Source organism: Danio aesculapii, chromosome 7 (genome assembly GCF_903798145.1).
Source record: "Danio aesculapii chromosome 7, fDanAes4.1, whole genome shotgun sequence".
NCBI classification, from domain to species: Eukaryota; Metazoa; Chordata; class Actinopteri; order Cypriniformes; family Danionidae; genus Danio; species Danio aesculapii.
The window spans coordinates 56621701-56642828 of NC_079441.1; the positions used below are offsets into that span (position 1 = coordinate 56621701).

The window sequence follows — 21128 nt, forward strand, 5'->3', positions numbered from 1 at the left end:
GCCTGAAACCTGACTGGAACACTTCCAAAACATGTACGTCTGCAGAAAGGAGCATAATTGGGCAGAAACAACTTTTTTTTAGTATTTTGAAAGTTTTTTTTTGTATTTTTTTAGTAAAATTTGAAATAGGCCTATAATTAGCCAAGGTGCTTGGGTCCAGTTGTGGTTTCTTAATAATAGACTCAATAACAGCTAGCTTGTAAGGATTTGGAACATGGCCTAAAGATAAAGAAGAGTTGATAAAGTTAAGAAGAGGTTCTTCTATAACAGGTAGCAATTCTTTCAGTAATTTTTTTCTTTCAGTAATCAGAAATTGGGTCCAACATATATCTAGCTCTTCCTGTTCTATGATTTTGAAGCACTGTAGGATATTTTAATTCAGTGGAATGTTTATTGGTTCTGAAGTATAAGGCGGTGCAGAAAGTTTACATCTTCTATTTTCTGTCTAAAGCCTTCTATTTTATCAGTCAATACTACTAATTTGCGGAGGGACATTTTGTTCCAAAGATGACTGATTATTTGTTAATTTAGCAATGGTGCTAAATAAAAATCTAGGATTGTTATGAATATTTTGTATCAGTTTGAGTCAAGTGCTCATCACTGGAAGATTTTAGAGCCCTCCTTTAGCTGGACATACTGTCTTTTTACACAATTTCTAAAGAGCTCTAAATTAGTTTTTTCCATTTACAGTACGTTTCAGGGCACTAGTTGCTGTTTTAAGAGCGCGAGTATGACTGTTATACCATAGTGTAGTTTTATTCTCTCTAGCCTTTTTTAATTGGATGGGTGCCACAGTATTTAGTGTACTAGTAAAGATGGCATCCATACTGCTGCTTACTACCTCAAGGTCATTTACGTTTGCGGGTTCATTTCGAAATAGAGAAAGATCAGGGAAGTTATTTGTGAATTCATCTTTGGTGGACGGAACGATAGTTCTACTAGGGCGATATATCGGAGCGTATCTGCTAATTTCAGGTAAACACAGCTTGTATACTAGGTAGTGGTCTGTAATATTATCACTTTGTGGTATAATGTCTACATCAATGACCTCATTTCCATAAGACAGAATTAGATCTAACGTATGCTTTAAGCGATGGATTGGACCAACAACGTTTTGCTTTATCCCAAGTGAATGTAGTAAAGCTATAAACGTGAGCCCTAATGTATCGTTAGCCTCATCTATGTGGATGTTAAAGTCTCCTGCAATTAGTATTTTATCAGTTTTAACTAGTAAGTCATAAATAAAATCAGAAAGTTCTTTTAGAAAATTGACATAGGGTCCTGGGGGTCCATATCTGGTGATTAAAGCGAGAGATAACATATCCGGAAGCATAACATTAATTGATTTATCATTCTTTGATTAACATTAAGAATGTCACTAAAGATTGATAAAATTCCCCTACCATGACCAGTTTGACAAGCTTGTGAATTTTCACTTACTAGTCAGACAGAGCTAAGCATCCTGGAGATGTTGTCTGACAGGAGTTCAGCTCCAGCTCGACTGGGGTGCAGCCCGTCAGCACGGAAAAGCCTAGGACGCTCCTAGAAAAGATTCCAGTTATTAGCAAAGAGCAATTTCTGTTCTTTACACCATGTTAATAGCCATTCATTCAGAGCAAAAAGTCTACTGAGCCTTTCATTTCCTCGGCGGTAGGTAGGAAGCGGTCCAGAAACTATAATCAGCGTGGCGGCGAGGTGCGTCGAACCGTCTCGATCAGGCTCTGAAGTCCCCCTTCAGGATCTCCGTCTGACCAGCCCGGTGTCATTCGTCCACCCGTGGAGGACAACAGCTCCGATGCTTTCGCCAACGCTCATTTGTTTAATATTATTATTATTATTATTTTATTATATGCATATTTATATTTGTTTTAAAAAATGTTTAGATTTGTCTACCTGACACCAAATGAGGCATAGGAATAGGAAGGGTGTTTGAATATAAGTTTTTTTGACCCCACTTTTTTACTTTTCATTTATTTGTTTGCTGGAAATTAGAACTAAACCGACATGAGTCAGGAGGCGTGGTCATCTTATAAAGAAAAAGAGCACAACTAAGGAAACTTCACGCACACATGAAAAACATAAGAATGTAAGACAAAATGTTATCCCTAAGAGAAACGTAAAAAAAATATTTTCTAACATGGCACTATTGCATCTTATGTCCAGTGTGTGTACGTCGGAGCTGGTTGATTACTATTGATCAGAAATGAACACCGTGCAGCTGAACGCTATCGTGGACAAAATCACGTGTAACACCCATTTTCTCGGAACTCTGGCTTTTGATCAATTACCTGAAAGACCATTAGCTTAAACTTGCCAGTGATGGTAATTTCACACATCCTTCCAGATTACTGGGGTGCACTGGTTAGCTGCTTATTTATCACAAGATCGTATGGGAATTTTTTGACAGTTTCTCCAGTATGTCCAGCAAGTGTATTAAGTTGAAGCTGGGTTTGTTTACGGTGCCCTTAACACAAATGGCTATAGAGAAAAATATGTATGTAGAAGTTCTACCACTATAAGCTAAGGATTCATAGGATTCATTCGTTTTTTATCGCTAGATCTGGAGAGGAATACGTCAATCTAAATAACACCCTGCTGTATCTAAGACTTAAAATCACAAAACCTGATGGCAACATCATAGCAGATCCTGCAATTGTTGGTTTAACCAATTACTTCGCTGCAACAATTTTCTCAAGTCGACGTGAGTCTCGGAGACCAATTATTTTCCCAAAGCTCAAGCACCCATCCCTACAGATGTATCATCAAAAGTCACATCATCTACAGCAAAGACATGCTGGAATCAACTTTTTCCACAGGTCTTTTTTTATGAAAGACACAGTGGAGCACATGGACGACAGAGAAAAATTAAAGCTGAATGGTGTCGACATAAAAATACGTATTATCAAAGGCAAAGACAAGTTCTATCTGATAAGGAACGATGGCGGAGCCTAAAAGTTAAATATTGTACCTGCATCCCTACTTGTCAAGAAAGTGTCAGTGGCACCAAATGTCAGGTTGGCACATGCTCAGGCCTTGCTTTCAATGCACAGTAACCTATAGATAGGGTCTGCCTGAAAATCTTTTCCATATCGCAAGGAACCCTGCGATTCAATTCCGGAAAATCTGTTTTTGGGTACTTTACTAAAATCACATTTTTTGGGGATGACAGATAACGATGTGTTTACCGGATCTTATAAAGATAAAAACCTTTAAATACAGAATAAATACCTATTTGCATTCCAACATTATGATTTGCAGTTTCTGGCCATCTACATCAACGGAAAGCAATTTTCCTGATTCACCTCTACAGCCAAATTACACAAGACTGTTCTGTGGTATGAGAATATTATCAACTCGTAACAGTTACCGGCGGGCATCTTTAAAACCATGCTCTCTCTATCAACATGTCTGAATTTACTAAGGATTATTCCCTTTATGCATTCAACCTACAACCTAAGACTGCGGCCAACATGTGTCACTTGTCAAGTCTGAAAATATAAGACTCAAAGTCTGCTTCAGACAACCGTTATATATGTATTATATATATATATATATATATATATATATATATATATATATATATATATATATATATATATATATATAATTATTTTTGTTGCTTTCTTTTGTTGTTCTTTTTTCCAGGATGTTTTTCCTTCATGTTCTGAGACCCGAGCAGTGGTACAGTGATGGAATAGCTTACCCTAAACTGTCTTGGCTTCGTACTGAACTCCTACCTAAACTGTCACGGTGGTCTTTGGAGAGCAAAACCTGTTTGTTTAAGAGCACCCTGTCTCTCATACCGGTGGAGAAATACAGTATGCTCTACCAGCAGCTGAAACAGAAATATAAAGATTTAGTAAAGGTATCATATGCATTCATTCATACATCAATTCATTAATTGAATCATCATTTGTTAATTGAGTGTGTGTATATATATATATATATATATATATATATATATATATATATATATATATATATATATATATATATATATATATATATATATATATAATTAATTCTTGGCTATGTCCACTTTTCTGAGAACCAGAACTTTTCTAAGTTTTATCTGCAAAACTATCTATAAAATAAGAATTAAGGAAGAAAATATTCAAATATTGTCAGTGTTGAACAAAGCTTTAAATACAGTAAGGAAAATGCAGAACTACTGTTTTTGAGCAGTCCTTTGGTTTAATCTCATAAACTATGTCTAATATGTATTTTTGAGTTTGTGTAGAGGTAAAGTATTCCATATCTGTATTTATAAAATTAAGAGAGATGTTAATTTTTCAAGGTCTGGCCAGAAGTTACCGATCCACAGAAGTTTGTGTTTGAAGATGTTGCTATTGCTACGTATCTGTTGGTAGGTTGGACTATAGATTATATTACATATTTCTGTGATTACAGTTTAAATTGCATAAATATTGTTAAAGCTGTGAAAAAATGTTCAATGTGCATGTTAAATCGTCTCACTAACATCACTGTCACTGGTACAGGTCTTGTGGACAGAAGAGCGTGCTGGAAAGGGAACAACTACCAAACAGTCATTTGTGGATCTTGGCTGTGGAAATGGTCTCCTGGTTCACATATTAAACAATGAAGGGGTAGGTTAACTTTCACATTTTGTGTAGAATTAAATTATTACACTTTCTCAATTATTATAGTAGAATACAGTAGAATATGCCAAACCTGTAGATCACGAGCTGTGGATTTCTTTTAAAGTCGGCATGAAATTTACTATACTTATTTTTATATGAATATATTAGCGCTTGTTATAAATTAAGTATATGTGCACTTCATTATTTTGTAAAAAAAAATGTTTGCCCTTATAATCTTTAACCAAAAACCAACCGCCCCTCCAACTTTTCTTCACTTCTGATCACATGGAATGCTTTTAGGGTGGGGCTATCGGTGCATGTCCCCTTTTTGCCCTGCCTTTGTCCATTTATCAATCTTTCTCCAATTGTTTTATGAACGCCCATCTTCCAAATATCCACCCATTTCCCAAAGGTAGAAATCATGTACTGCCCTACTTTCTTTCTGATTTCAGAAGCAGTTTCAAATGAATGTACATCATGATAGCAGAAAAAAAAGGACAACCTTAATTTCCATTTCATGCCGACTTTAATGTTTATCCAGTATTAAAATCAATGACACACCATTTACTGTTTTGTGGCATTTTATACAAGATTATACATATGACTTTGGAATTTTACACAGTTTTTGTGATGTGTATTTTTTCTGTTTTGATTAATCTGATTCCTAAGTTAGTCATGCACTCTGGTTTTAGCATCCTGGAAAGGGCATTGATATTCGCAAAAGGAAGATCTGGGCTTTGTATGGGCCTAGTACACATCTAGAGGTAAGATTTTTCTGAGACACTGGACAGTGTCATTGATAGAAGATACAGTATCTTCCTTTTTCATAAGGAGTGTAATGCTTTTTTTAAAAATAGCAGTTTACAATCAGTGGTCAGTATGCAAAGTCTAAGTATATGTATTTTAGTGGCTTTTAATTTTTGAAGATTACATTTTTTAACTAATAATTTATTAAACATAGAGAATAATAAACAAAACGCAGACTCAGACATCGTAGAAGTTGCTTAATTAACGAAGGGCTTTCAGGACTCTATATAAACAAAACAAAAATAACAAAGTGATGAGGGTAAAAACAAAGGTGACAGGGAGTGACAAATTAAAATACTAAACTGAAGTACACAGAAACACAAGGGGCGCCTTTCAGATGCTAACTAAAAAAGTGTGTAAAATGTTTTATAGTCAAGGAGAGATGTGGAATAAGGGGGAGGGACAGATGGCAAGGTCTAGGGCTGCATAGTTTATTTTAGTAATTCATTAATCTAACACTAAAATCAGTCGATTAATCTGAAAAGCTTTTCCCGTTTTCTTTGAAGATATTGTTACCGAAATTGCGTATTAGTCATTCCTACTGATGTTTGTGTCCAGACCACTCCAGAACAGGTCTTTCGCCACTCTCTCACTCTGGAATGAGGTAGCTGTACTCTATAAACTTCACGTACCTCTTCAAGGTGGATGTGGCAGAGCTTACTTAATGTGTTTACTTTGGCTGCTGAATCCATTTTATAGTCAGTTGTTCTGTTACGACTGTTGTTGCTAGTAATAAGACGAGTGACGAAACAACTGACAATGTTAGGCTAACAGGATGGGGTATGTATACACAAAAAAACAATAACTAAACAAGCTGACGAGGGGATAGAGACAATAATTCAATCATTTTCATTCTAAAATGCCATTTTAAAACTAAGACGTATTAGTGTAAACAGGGCCTAAGTGTCGGGGGCGGGGACAGAGGATCGCGATGCTGGCTAAGCATTGTGACGTCTATCGGCCATCAGCGATGGACAATGGCATCGTCTATCGACCCAACCCTATTGCTTTAGATAAAAGTGTCTGCTAAAGTGTAAATGTGTTTTAAACATTTGTATGCAAAAAGTACTATAGCAGGGATTCTCAACCAATAGACCACAGCCCACTAGTGGGCCTTAGCGATCCTGCAGGTGAGCTGCGAGATAACTTAAAATTAACAAAAATTTTATAATGTCTGTAATGAAGTTAGAATGGCCCCTTGGACATCAAGAACAAGGAGGCGGAGAACAAACAAACTTTTAAACAATTTATTAAGTTTGACGGAGACTGCTGTCAAACTGAAAACAAAAGTAAAACATCAATTGTGTAGGCCTGGTCCTTTCTCATCTTTCACTGCGGTCTCTCTTGATTATCATTCAGAGCTCCTCCGTGAGACTTGTGGCAAAGTCCCTTTAAGGCAAGTCATTTCACTCGGCGGCCATCTTTAAAACACCTCTCGGGCAGTATACAACTGTCTGATAAGTTTTATTTCTAAACATCCAAATCACACAAAAATCTGCAGAAACTCACGTCTGGTCCCAGCCCCTCCCCCGGAGGATCGTCAGTCTGTAGCAATCGATGATTGGCTCCTGTACTAGAAGGCGGAATTTATTCGCTATATAGCGATCAATGATTGGCTCCTGCACTAGTAGGCAGGGCTTTATTCACCATATTGACCGTTACATTTTTCCCCATTCAAAAAGATACAAGTGACATGTCTTGTGTATTCTAGAGTCTTTGCTTGTGGTGGGTCCAGGTGTCAGCAGTTAGCACTCATGCCACCATGCCTCGCACACTCATGGCTCTCGGCACCGCCCGACTCGTTATGATGTCATATTAAAATGATCAAAGTAATGACATTTCTAGTTTTCTGTGATTGATTACTATGGAAGCAAAACTTAACTTAATCTGTACTATGGAATACAGACTTAACTGTGTCTTAAACTTTCAACAATTGCATGCCAACTAGGAATACGTTCTCAGTTGTATAAAGCAAACTGTCACTCAAATGTAAAGGTATTACGATGATTACAGTTATAATAACCGGCCTCCACCTGCCTCAGGTTTGTGGCTCTTAAGGCCCAATCCCATTTCTATTTTTGCACCCCTACCCCTTCCCCTTGGCTTTTACAACCAAGGGTGAAGGGGAAGGGCTTCAAAATTTACCCCTAAGAATTGGAACAGCACTACAGCACCTGCACACATCATCATATGTCATCGCGATCTCTTGCTTCATATGAGATAAGACTATTGCGACTGCTGTAGTTATTCCAGTTGTGCTATTTTTTAGTATTTATCTTCAGGAAATACCACTGAAGGCATATATTATGTTATCATAACGATCTAATGTGGCAATAAGATCGTAACTAAACTGTGCATTTACACAGTGGCCATATTCATCAATGTGAACACACCAAAAACAACATTAACATTATAGCAGACACTGTAAAAAGCCCATTCCCAGCCACTAGACATTACTGACAGGGTATTTGAGTGTCATCGAGTGTTGTGGTACTGCTATACAGGAGTTATGATTATGGATTATAGGTCGTGAAATTTAGCGTTTTTTTTGCAAAGCATGATGGTAAAACACAAACGCGGTTTTGAATATATTAAAACGTGCTTGTTTGTTGTAAAAAAAAAGGAATAATGACAAAAAATACTAATTTGTGGATCTCCTTACTTCCGGGTTCAGTGATTCTGCCGTTCTGGCTGGTGTATTCTGGGACATTTTCTTACCCCTTGGTTTCGAGTATGGTTCTGAAAAATCTTCATTCAAAGGGTTATTTACCTCTTCCCCTTAACCCTACACCTTCAAGCCAAAAAGAATTTGGACACCCCTACCTTTTGATGTGAACGCGCAAAACGAGGGGTAGAGGTAAGATGAAGAGCTATGGGGTAGAATGGGTATTGGGCCTTACTGTATTATCGTCGCACAAGTGCGTTAATTCACAAACTATGCGCGCTCTCGTTATGTGAACACTTTAATATATCTGCATAGATCGTTGTCCAAATCAATTTCCTGCTAGTGCTTTACACGTACAGGATCTAGCGAGACTCAGTAGTGTTTTAGTGAACAGCTGTTCACTGTTCTTGTCAGTGAACTCCAAAGATAATAATGCATTTTATTTAAAGGTGCCTTTCTTTACACTCAAGGTCATCGTACAAGACAGCAAGAACAGACCGTTCAAATAAAAACACCATATTAAAGTCAATAGAATACAATACAATTCTAAAAAGAGTTAAAAAGAGTAGGCCATTCTAAGCAGATGTGGTTTAAGTTTAGATTTAAATTGTAAATGAGAGTAACAGAAAAGAGTTCTGCCAAAAATGAGATAATGACACTGAGTGAATGCTTTAGGCACATAGTACATGTTCAACAAATAGATTTGCTTCAAATCATCTAAATCCCAGCATCACCGCATTCAGAAATAACGGTTTGTTGGCAAAAGGTGCGAATCTAATCATATGTTTTCAATGTAGCAGCACGCTGATATGCCGGCTTTTATAAGGAGACTGTTTTATTCCGCTTTCCATTTTGGTTTTAAAAGATGGAGTTTGATGAACTGGATGAGCCTGTCTGACTGTCAGTGAATGGCAAATGAAAATATCCCTTGCCTCAAAACTTTGCATTATAAGAAAAAGAAAACACAATGTACAGTCGGATATGTAACATGCAATCATAACGCTTTTTTGCGCAGCGACGCTTGAATGAGTGCGATTTACTATACATTAAATGGCAACTGTGTTTCATAAAAGACAGAGTTAAGGTGCCATTTTTTTATTGCACATGGATGCTATGAGGATAAACAAGGGACCAAGACCTTAAGTATGGTGAGAATGAATGAGAGACATCCCCTTTTTGTCCAGTTGGCCTACCTTGTGTTTTATTTGCTAATGTAAGCTTTTTTTAAAAGATAAATATTATATGGAAAACTATTCATTATTAGTATTACTTCATGCTACCTATACTTCTGATAAGCTTTTTATATTAATGGACAATGCACAGAAAGTGATGTTTCATAATGTTTTACACTACATTATTCGATTCTAAGAGGCTTAGTTTACAATGTTTACAATGTTTACATTGCTCTACTTACATTAAATCTAAATCCCAAATATCAGAAATGACAACAGCTTGTTAAGATTTAATTAATGTCAATTTTTATGTTATTGATACTTGACAGATTTCATTCATTCATTTTCCTTCTGCTTTTTTCCTGGTTTATCACAGTGGAATAAACCACCACTTACTTGGCAGATGTGTGTATTTTAGGTGGTTTGTGTATGTGTTTTATGTTTGGTAAAATAATTGCTAATTGCATCTATTTTTCAACTAATTACACAGTCTTGTCCCAATAGGTGGATTTAGAGGTTTTGCAAAAAAAAAAAGCAGACGTAGATTTATCTGGTTTTGATGCAAAAGAAAATCTACCTTGTTAAAAATCAAAGAATTGTCTAAAGTGACATTTTTGAAAAAAAAATATTTACTAGCTAATAACCTTATCATTACATATAAAATGAAACTTCTGAACCTAATCAGAGGAGCCTGATATAAAATACTCATTTACAAGAAAAGAGGTCAGATAGATTTAGAGGGTTTTGCATCTGAACTCTTCATATGTGTGTGTATGTATGTATATATGAATGTATATGTAGAATATTAAGACATCTGTATGTCTAAAATGTGAATAAAATATATATTTTTAGAACTAAACAGTAAAAGTGACTTAAAACGGTATTGATGTTACTAAAAAACAATTATAAGAAAGGTGAACTTTCAGGGATTAGAAGTGCATAGGTTATAGTCTTTAAGAATTTTAAGAAAATCATAACCAAAAAAAAATTAATTCTTACGAAGCTCAGAGAGAGCAAGGTAAATGCATACAAGGCAAGAATGAACACTGGAGGAACAAAATGAGAGCGCGCGTTTAAATGTGACGGGCTACAGGTTAATCCTCACTACTCTATAAATATCTGTTATGTTAATGTACAAAATAAACCTGATTTAACGTCCACAAACCGGGATTGAATCGTCTTCCTTTATAATTGTTCTGACACACGGCTGTGCTGATGAAGTAAAGCTATGCTAAATTGCTGTAATTCATTACACACGTGCACTGTTTTAAAAACATTTGAAACATGTGAAACTTACTCTTGATCACATTTGATGATGATTGATGATCCTAGCGAACTGAACAGACCTTTTATTCCCGGTTGCTTTGCGCACGTCTGGTCTTGTTGATATGATTATACACGTGACCGGGACATGTTAATACGCGCAGCTGTCCATCAATTCGGTGGGCGGGGGAACCGCACTCCTACGTAAAGTTGCGGTCGGTCTGAAAACCGCTCCAATTGGTCCATCGTTTTTATGTTGCTAAATTAAAAAAAAAAGGACTGGGTGTGTTTATATCACCCTAATATGACGGTCTATACAACATACACGCACATATGTCTGTCCAAACAGCTTGAAAAGTAGATTTTTCACCACAGGTGCCCTTTAATGTAATTCAATAATGTATTTTAATAATGTCGCTTTTCAAACACCTCATAAGACATTCATTTTAAAAGCTTTATGTATTAAAGCTAATTTATACCTTTACTATTTAAATGTAAATGGACATACTAAGTAATCAGTAATACAACTTGACAACTAGGAAGTATTTGGATATATGATATAAAGTATAAATAATTATAATTAATATAATATGAACAAATTATTACCAAGAAAAAACTAAACTCAAAGGCTTTTAGAGTAAAAAATAATTTGAAGTAAACAAAACACATGTATCAGATATATCGTTTTACTCACAGTAGATTGGTCTAGATTAGGTTCGGTTAGCAGGTTGGCTATGTAATGGAAGTTACTACGGTGATGAAACCCAATCAACACCAACCAACCTTCTTGAGCCAAAAAAAAATTATAAATTAGGTGGTGTGTCTTTATTGATTCAACACTCAATTTTAGCACTAGTTTGGGTTCTTTTGTCTGAGTTTCGACTTTACTGCATCTGTTATGAATAGCTTGATACTGCTGCCATCTTGTGGACACTAAGGAACATCAGCTGATTCCCTTTTTTCTTTAAGAAAGCTTAATTTATAATGCACATACAACTGAGGCAATATAACAGACATGAACATAATTATCATTTATTTTTCTAAACAACACAAAAAGAAACAACACGTTTGTTCAGTACACTTTAAATGTAAGCAAGCAGGGTGAGATTTCTTCTTTCTCATTAAGAGTTCTTTCTTTCTTGAGATTTCTTCTTTTTCACCTGTTTGGTGTTAGAGACACGTTCAACATTTTTGTTTGTGTCATAGAATATCTTTTGCCGATTTTGAAGAGCTCATTGTTTCTGCCTTAGGGCTGGGACACACCAAGTCAACGGTTGAGCGTTGGGCTTCATCAGTCTGTCAGTGAGGCTAGTTGGCTTAGTGTTTTCCAGATCCAGATTTCTGTCAGATCACTTTTGGCCAATTCAGCATGTTGAATTGGCATTGGGCCTGTAGCTCAAGAGAGTGCTCTGACTGGTTATGTCAATGATACTGAAGTAGGTCTGTTTTGATCAAAGGTCCTGTTGTTTGTGTTATGTTTTAGGCATACTTCACCAGTACTGACCATATCTTCAATGTCAGAATTTATCCCAGGCCAATCAATTGAATCCCTGGACCATGTATACTAGTTTATTTTTGCAGAGCCTGATGAACTTCCTGTATACTAATTTTGATACAACGGTTTTGTCTTAGAAGAATACCATCTGAACCCAGTTCTGACATTGTAGAATTGCATAAAAAACTTTTGACCCAGTCAGATTTTCAGGTTACAGCTTGAGAACAGAATTTTTTTTTCCATTTCTTCTGCTATTTGCTTGAGCTTCTTCTCAGATTTCTTATCAGATAGTATTTAAACATTCAAATTACATAAATGATGGAAAGTGTATATTTAACAGATTAACATTGGGTTGTTTTAGTTCATCAGTAATTATATAGAATGGTTTATATTATTTTAAATATCCACACCAGATGTCACATGTAGATTAGAGAACTGTTAGAGAATAGAGAATATCTAGCCTGTTATAGACTAGAGAATATTTCAGCCTCAGACGGCAGTTTGATTGGAATGCAATTGCATTTTATAATAATAAACTGTATTAAAGGGTTGTAAAAATATTGTTAAAATAGTTTAAAAAGATAATGTGAAGCATAAATTCTTTTTTGGTTTTAGGTGTTTGGTTTAACACCTATCAGAAATGCATTTTTTTATTATTTCATTATTATATATTAGTCACATTAGACATTTTGTTGCTATGTAGCCAAATTATTAATGATACTATAAAAAGGAGACTACTTAACTAATGAGAAATAAGCAATGTAAGCATAAAAGCAGATAGTAGGGCAGTGACTTCACTTTATTTTCATTTACATATACTAGTGTACACAGAATGAAATTTCGTAGCATTGGCACTGCAGTTCCAATAAGAATAGCCCTAAACAATTAGCATAAATTATATAATAAACCAGTAATCATATACACAGCAGCTGACTGGTGTTTATTATCATCAGGTGGATCTATAGTGCAAATCATAATAGTTCATACAATTTTTCAAGTGAAATAAAAAATTGTGACCATTTAAGAGTTTCGCAGTCTGATGGCCAGTGGGAGAAAGTTTCTGGAGGACCCAGTGTTTTGCATTTAATGCTGCGGAACCTCTTGCCAGAGGCTAGTGGGAAGTCTATTGTGGGGGTGAGTAACGTATTTGATAATGGTTCTGGCTTGGGACAAACATTGCTTTGGTGCAATAGCCTGAATGAAGGGAAAGGTAGTCCCGATAATCCTCTACACTCACAATGCATCTGGATTACATTTGGAGGAGTGGTAATTTGGGTGACATTATGCTGCAATTAGCAGTAATCAATTGTTTTTATTAAATGGCAAACTGCTGCTTGCATCTGTAATTTATTGTAGGGCTTGATCACAGCGAACACATTATTTGAGATGAGAGGCTCCATTTTAAAGTTTTTTTTATTAGCAGTGAGAGTTTTGCACGCGGCTTATACAGTGCTCAGCATAATTGAGTACACCCCATTTTGAAATTGATCATTTTTATCCATATCTCAGCGAATATAGTCAATGTATTTTGGCTATAAAACAGATTTAATAACAGATATATTTATTAAAATAATATTTTAGTCACCAAACATATTTAGAAATTGAAAGATAATACAACTACATTTTTCCTTTTTTTTTTTTTTTTTTTTTTTTTTTGCTTTTCTTGATTTTTCCTCTTTTTATAATTTGAATTTATTATTTTTCAATAACATATAAATTTGGGTGTACTAGTTTTTGGGCCATTATTGTAAGTTATTCTGTTAGATAAGCTCCAGATTTGGCTTCAGTACTGATAATGTATATGCACAAATGTAATATTCTTTAGCTTCCTATTAAAAATATGAATTTAAAAGATGGATTTGTGAGGGGTGTATTATATATGCTGAGCACTGTATGTCCTGGGTGCCCTGTGTTTTTGTGGTTTATTAAAAAAAAAGTTTACATGTTTTCAACTCACTTCACTGTATTGGTGCCAGGAAAATGTGACTGTGGTGCACGTAGCTCCGTATTAGTGCATGCAAGTCTCCATTACAAATGATGAACTTGACAAACTCTTGACTCATAAGTAGCAAATCACAGCAAAGGAGATTATTAGTATAATATTAATAGAGAGTATTTATAATTTATTATTTTTTTATTTAATTATGAATATTTAGATTAACTTCACTGTTAACTGTACACTGTTAGCATATTTATTGTATTTTTACATTATGGTACCTTCAGCACAGTTGCCAGTAAATTACTGAAAAAAATGGGTTAGAGTACAATTACTACAATTCATTCAGTACATGGACATTTTTCTGTAATAATGCATTTGATAATTTTATGAATATTTGCTCACTGTTTGGAAAACTGTGAATGTATCTATCATACAAATGTCTTTTGAGACTGAAACTATGTGTGAGTGTTTGTATGTGGCTCACTGAGAATAAGAGTTTGTGTGAGTGAGTGTACCTGCACAAACATCTGTGATCATTGTTTGTGAATGTGTATAGTATGTTTGATGATAGTTGTATATGGAGTGTGTAAGTACATGAGAGTAAATATGAGCGTGTATGTAAGTGACTGTAAGAATGTGTGTTTTCATGTTTGTGTTTGTATGTCTGAGAGTATATTTGAGTGTTTGTAAGTGCAGCTTACAGTAAGTGCAGTGCGTGCATGTGGTAGTGAGTGAAAATGAGTTTGCAAGCAAGTTTGTGTTAGTGAAAGGGTGTAGTGGAAATGTGTGAGAGTATGAATATACATAAATAATGTAGAGCATAATGAGCTTGGGTACATGCTGTGCCTCAATGATTGCCTGGATTGCTATCACCTTAAACAAATACAATTTGCTATCATAAACATTTTCCACGTGCAAAGCAGATATTAGCCACATTTTTATGTACATTCACAACATGTATAGTTGATTTACCAGTGTGCATGGCAATGTATTTAGGATCTAGGTAAAAGCTGTAGCGTTTACATGTTTTAATTACATTTAATAAAATAACAATTATTATTTTTAATCATCATCATTAATAATAAGTGAACTACAAACAATTTGACCGTTTTAGCTTTTCACAGCATCACCCAACCAACATTTTCGGACTGCAGCATCGCACACCATGCATCATTAGTGTAAATTGAAAATTATACTAGCCTACTGTCACGCTGGTAAACAGGGAAGACAAGGATGGTTATGTTTTATCAGTTTTATTCAAAACAAGTCACTTAAAGTGAGGAAGTGGGAGAGTGGTGTTAGAGCTGTTAGCGCTCATAACATAAGGAATATCCATGGAAGACGTTATTTCCCTTTCTTGCCAGCATTCTCTCTCTCTCTCTTAGCAGCAGCATAGCAACATCTAATAGCAAACTAATTTGCAACTTTGTCGCATTAAAATAATAGGCTGAATAACAAAACACGATTTAATTAACAAACAGGTTAAATAGATTTTTAAAACTTAAACGACAGAAAATGAAAATGAAAGAACTAAGAAAGTTAAAGGTGCAGTAGGTGATTGTCTTCAGAAACATGCTTTGTTGTGCTGGTTGAAAGTCTCTTCACATTCCAATAGTAATGATTAAAGTAAATGATCTAAATGTATTTATATGTACTTTTATATTCTGTGTAAGGCATAAGACTAAAAAAAGTTCTTCCAATTAAAAGTTGTCGGACCAACAAATAACTCAATTATGACAGGTAACTCAAACTGTCCGTCAACAAATTTAAATTTGAATTTCTGCGCAGCCTCTTTAAGCAGACCTACAACTGACAAAGTGACATCAGGCAAACTCTACATTAACCTGAACTTCTTTCTGAAAGACCAATGTGGCCTTGTGTCCATGAAAAGAAAGATTGTTTCCGAAAGGCCTTCTGCCAAAAATGCTGAATCAAAAATTTTCTAAATCCTGAAGCAATATCGGAATTATTTTTGCTCGCTGGAAGTAAATGACATTATGCAGTTCAAAACCACGATCTGAAGGATGACACCATGGCTGAAGTATTGCGTTTAGTCAGGTATGTTTTAAAACTATTTTAGCCACGCGAAGCTTATGTAGATTGTGTTCATATGAATGGGTTTATATGCACAGAAGTGTTGTTCAATCACTGAAAACGTAAAGTGAAAGATTGCCTATTTTCAAGTTCACGGAGTACCTTTTACAGCATCGATAATATAGTCAGTTAAATAGACCTAAGCATTCATTTAGTTGTTCAGATGAAAACAAGCGATGTACGAGGATCAGCAAGCACAATTGAAAATGAAAAGTCACTTGTTGTCTTGGTAACATAAACGTGAGTGTAATATAAAAAAGATGACAGGATATTTCTGTTTTTAGCACTACTTTTTTCTGATCTGATTTTTATTTAGTTGAATAACAAAACATACAGTAAGTAAATAGTGCTCTTCAGTCTAACCAGCTTTACTGACGTGAAGTTTGATTTATATTCACACATTTGTTCATTTTTGAACAGTGACAGCCTGGGACACGCTCCCACTCTTACACTACTTTAAATATTGGGTCTGAAATGGCGTGTAGGAATGTCTTCATAACAACATTACCACTGTTTCGTTGACTGTGAACAATGTTGTATTTTGTTGTCATTGGCTTATTATATGATTTCACTATTTTGAATTTGCAAACAATACTTTTCCGAAATTATATTATTGAGGAGAAAATCTGAATGTGTGGATATAAAACCAACTTTGCCCTAATGCCAGGTTTGGGGAAATATAATTCCTGCAGCCGCTGGCCTGTCAGCAGCTCATTCATTCATTCATTAATTTTCTTTTCAGCTTAGTCCCTTTATTAATCTGGGGTCGCCACAATGGAATGAACCGCCAACTTATCCAGCATATGGTTTACGCAGCGGATACATCCATGCGCACTCATTTACACACATTTACACTATGGACAATTTAGCTTACCCAATTCACCTATACCACATGTTTTTGGACTTGAGGGGGAAACTGGAGCACCTGTAGGAAACCCACACAAACATGGGGAGAACATGCAAACTCCACACAGAAATGCCAAATTGACCCAGCTGGGGCTTGAACCAGCGATCTTGCTATGAGGCGATTGTGTTACCCACTGCGCCACCATGCTGCCCCATGTCAACAACTACGCTGGACAAAGTGCATGTCTCCATAGAGTTTTCTAACTGGTGAATGACATGATCTAGTGTTATAGCTATTCGGTGCGCGTTCATGACTTAAGGAGGTGTGGCTTTGGACGCCAGGGGAGGGATGAAAATGTTTTAAACTATTACGCAAATGCTAGCATTCTGATAGATAGATCACCTACTGCCCCTTTAACATAAAAGACATAAAGAACTACAGATTCCATGTGATCTATCATTTTTTGTCTTTATTCTTTTTTTGTAAAACTGAAACACAAATAAATGTCTTTTTCACTCAGATAAATCTTTTACAGTGTGTTTTATAGTCACACAATAATCATCTCAATTAATTCAGCTGAAGCTAACGACCAACCATTATGCCACGTTTCTCCTGAACTAATTAAGAATGAAACCAAAACTGAAAGCAATACTCTTCCGCTACCAACATCAAATTGAATACCACAGAAACTCACCCATATTTATTAGGTAAAACATGTTTGACATCTCCTCAAATACTCCTAAATGCAATGTCTTCTAAGGCCATGACACTCCTTCTCTCTATCTAAAAAGTACCACGTCTACAAACAATCTTATCTAAATATTTTGATAAAAGTGGTAGAATAAGCTCGGACACAGGTCTAGTGTATACTTTAGCTGTACCTTGTTTGACTGCTCTCATTTCTACAGTTTTTACAACACTGTCTTTGCGGGGACATACTTCTGTAACCATTGCCATAGGCCAGTGATTTCTTTTCACAGTACAATTTCTCATTAGAACAATGTCCCCTTCTCTGAAGTTGGGTTTTTCCTGACTAAGGCCCTGACTAAGGTTCCTGACTAAGGCCCTTCTCCCCCAATCACTCAGCTTAGATGGCCAGCCAGCTCCTGGTGGTTCTAAATATCTTCCACTTACGGATGATGGAGGCCACTGTGCTCATTGGATCTTTCAGAGCAGCAGACATTTTCCTGTATCCTTCCTCAGCCTTGTGTCTCGAGTCAATCCTGTCTTGGAGGTCTACAAACAATTCCTTTGTCTTCATGCTTGGTTTGTGCTTTGACATGCACTGTCAACCTTGGGACCTTATATAGACAGGTGTAAGCCTCATGACCAATCAGAATTTACCAGAGGTGAACTCCAATTAGGCTGCTGAAACATCTCAAGAATGATCAGTGGAAACATAATATACCTCAATTTAGAGCTTCACGGCAAAGGCTGTGAATACTTATGTACATGTGAATTTTCAGGTTTTTTATTTTTAATAATTTTGCGGAATTATAAGAGGATTTGTTCTGTTTATATCCAAACCCAATTGTGAGATACGTCCATCAACTCGGAGCAATTCTTCATCAACTACTAGACGAAACTTCTTGATGCGGCTTTGTTTTGGTATGTCTTTATCTCTGAATGTTGTTGAATTCACTAGTGTATGTTTCTTGTTGAATGTTCCTAATCGGCATTTTTTTTTTTTTTTACCTTTTCCATGTTTTCTGTTGTCTTTATTTTTTGCACATATCTCATTCTCTTAAGTCACTGTCATGATTTGTCTGAGTGAAACACTGAGCAATGTGTATCAATTGTGTGATTACTTTTACAACTGGGGTCCACTTTGAAAAGCCTTCGAATCGTTTAACCCCAAACTTGCACTTGATTCCTTGAGTGATCAGCACAGAAACTTCTGGCCTAATTACTGGATGCGATGTAGGGTCAATGAGGTCAAACTGATGTTGATGGTCAATTGGGTCCTTACTATACAGAAAGTTAGGTCCACTAAGCCAGGTGGTATCTTTCAGCGAAGCGGCAGGTACAGATCTTGAGCCATAAACTGCAGGGTTAAGCTCTGAAAGCACATATTTCCACTGATGTTGTGCAGTTGCTTGTCTAATGCGTTGGACCCTGTTGCTGATATACACATAGACCCTTCTCTGCTCATTGCTGATATAGCCTAGCGTGACTTTGCTGTCTGAAAAGAAAGAGACCGAGCTCATGTGCAGGTCTATACTACCTATGACAAACAGAACAGCTGCGCATAATTCAAGCCTAGGGATTGTGGTCTCCTTAACTGGAGCCAGTTTTGCTTTCCTAAGGACAAATCCTACTTCGGTGTGTCCATCCATGTCAGTCACTTTCGAATAGTCTACTTCAGCAATGGCTTTATCTGACATGTCTCCAAACATGCATAACCTCTCTAATGCCTGCAGCAGATGGAGAAAGATAAGTGTAGCAGGAGGGAATTAGAAAGTCCTTAATTCATTGGAGTGAATTTTTCTAGTTTCTCCACTCTGCTCTATGGTTTTCAGGTAATGGTTTATTGCAATCTCTGTTATCCATGGGCAGTTCTCTGAGCAATGATTTACCTCCTATTGTAACAGGTCAGAGAAAGCAGAAAGGATCCAAAATGTTGTTCACAGTGGAGAGTACTCCTCTGCGTGTAAAAGGCTTATCATCAAGCTGCACTTGTAAGGTAAATACATCAGTGAGTATGTTCCAACTTAGGCCTAGGCTACGCTGTAAAGGAACATCATCTTTGGTGAAATCAAAATCTTTGATGCTGGTCTTCAGTAGGAAACTCTTTCATGACAGCTGTGTTATTTCATGTGACCTTATGCAGTCTAGCATGAGAACAAGACAGCATTTTCTGGGCTCTCTTGGTGACACTAACGGCCTCATACTCTGTTGCAAAAGACTTTAGTGCATCATCGACGTAAAAGTCTCTTTCGATGAATGCTCTTACATCTGAGCCAAATTCAGCTTCACCATCTCTTGCTGCTCTTCTGAGGCATTATAATGCCACGGCAGGAGAGTATTCCCAAACACATGGACACGCATTCTATAGTCCACATTCTCAAAGTTCGAGGCATCGTGGAACCAAACAAACCTTAAGTAGTCTCTTTGCTCTTCTTTGACAATGAAGCAGTAGTACATGTGATGAATGTCTGCAGTCACAGCAATCCTATCTTTTCTGAACTTATTAAAACACCAATCAAGTTGTTGTTTAGGACTGAGCCTTTGAGGGGGATATTGTTGAGTGACATCTCCTCATATTGCACTCTTTATTCGAATACTATGCAAATCTGGTATGGCTTTTTAGGAAAGTAGATGCCAAATGATGGTAAATACTAGCATTCTTTATCTTCCTGGAGCACAGTTAGACTGCATGAACTGTATGCAATGTTCTTTCATTTCTGGATTCATTTCTAATGTATGACAAACTGACTTTAGTCTCTTCATTCAGTCTTTGTTATTTGACAATTGTTTCTAGGGGATTGGATAGGAAGGGGAGCAACCCAGTTTTGCGAGTCATCTTTAAGAACTTCATTAATCAGAATCATCTGAATCAGAATCAGAAAGAGCTTTATTGCCATGTAAGTTCACACATGAGAAATTTGTTTTCGTGACAGCTTCTACAGTGCAAAACAGAATTACTGAGACAGGACAAAAAACAGATAATAAATATATATAAAAAATAGTAGTGAATGCAAATATACAAATTGACAAGTATATGTACAGGTATATTACTATATACAACATTATATGTGCCTCTGTTATGTACAAATTGGCATGTAAAGTATGTTGGTAAAGGTAAAAGTTCAAAGAGGCAGTGTGCTGGGTGTGAGGGGTCCAGAGTGATTGTGGTAGCCCATCTGCTCACTCTGGATATGTGCAGTTCTTGGAGAGTAGGGAGGGTTGTATAAACTTGAGGTCCTCAATAGATGGGGCAGACGCATGATCCTTGTCTGTACAGGCAAACACTGACAGATTTGTTTTGTTTACACAAGTAGAAGGAGCTGTGCTGGGTACTGTAGCAGAGGAAGGTGCAGACGGGGAAAACTTTGTGAGGTATCTTTCACTTGCAGGTGGCTATAGCATGGTGTGAGGTAACTAGGATGACCATTTTAATATGGAGGTTTTAAAGGTATTGACTGACGAAGGCCTGTGTGCCGTGCCAAAGCATACATATCCTATCACCACCCAGCCGAGATTTAATTTCTGTGCAAATGGGCTTTTGTTTGGTCTGTTTATCTG

The 21128-nt window shown here is 36.3% G+C and overlaps 1 protein-coding gene across 1 annotated transcript in view; it reads left to right on the top strand.

Annotated features, from left to right (window-relative positions):
- The window catches only part of trmt44 (tRNA methyltransferase 44 homolog), a 68090-nt gene that overhangs the window by 17866 nt on the left and 29096 nt on the right, over positions 1 to 21128 (top strand). Inside the window, exons 3-6 of the mRNA XM_056462241.1 lie at positions 3646 to 3865; positions 4298 to 4366; positions 4500 to 4607; positions 5294 to 5365. Of these exons, the coding sequence (XP_056318216.1) occupies positions 3646 to 3865; positions 4298 to 4366; positions 4500 to 4607; positions 5294 to 5365 (469 nt within the window). The remainder of the gene's footprint in view (positions 1 to 3645; positions 3866 to 4297; positions 4367 to 4499; positions 4608 to 5293; positions 5366 to 21128) is intronic.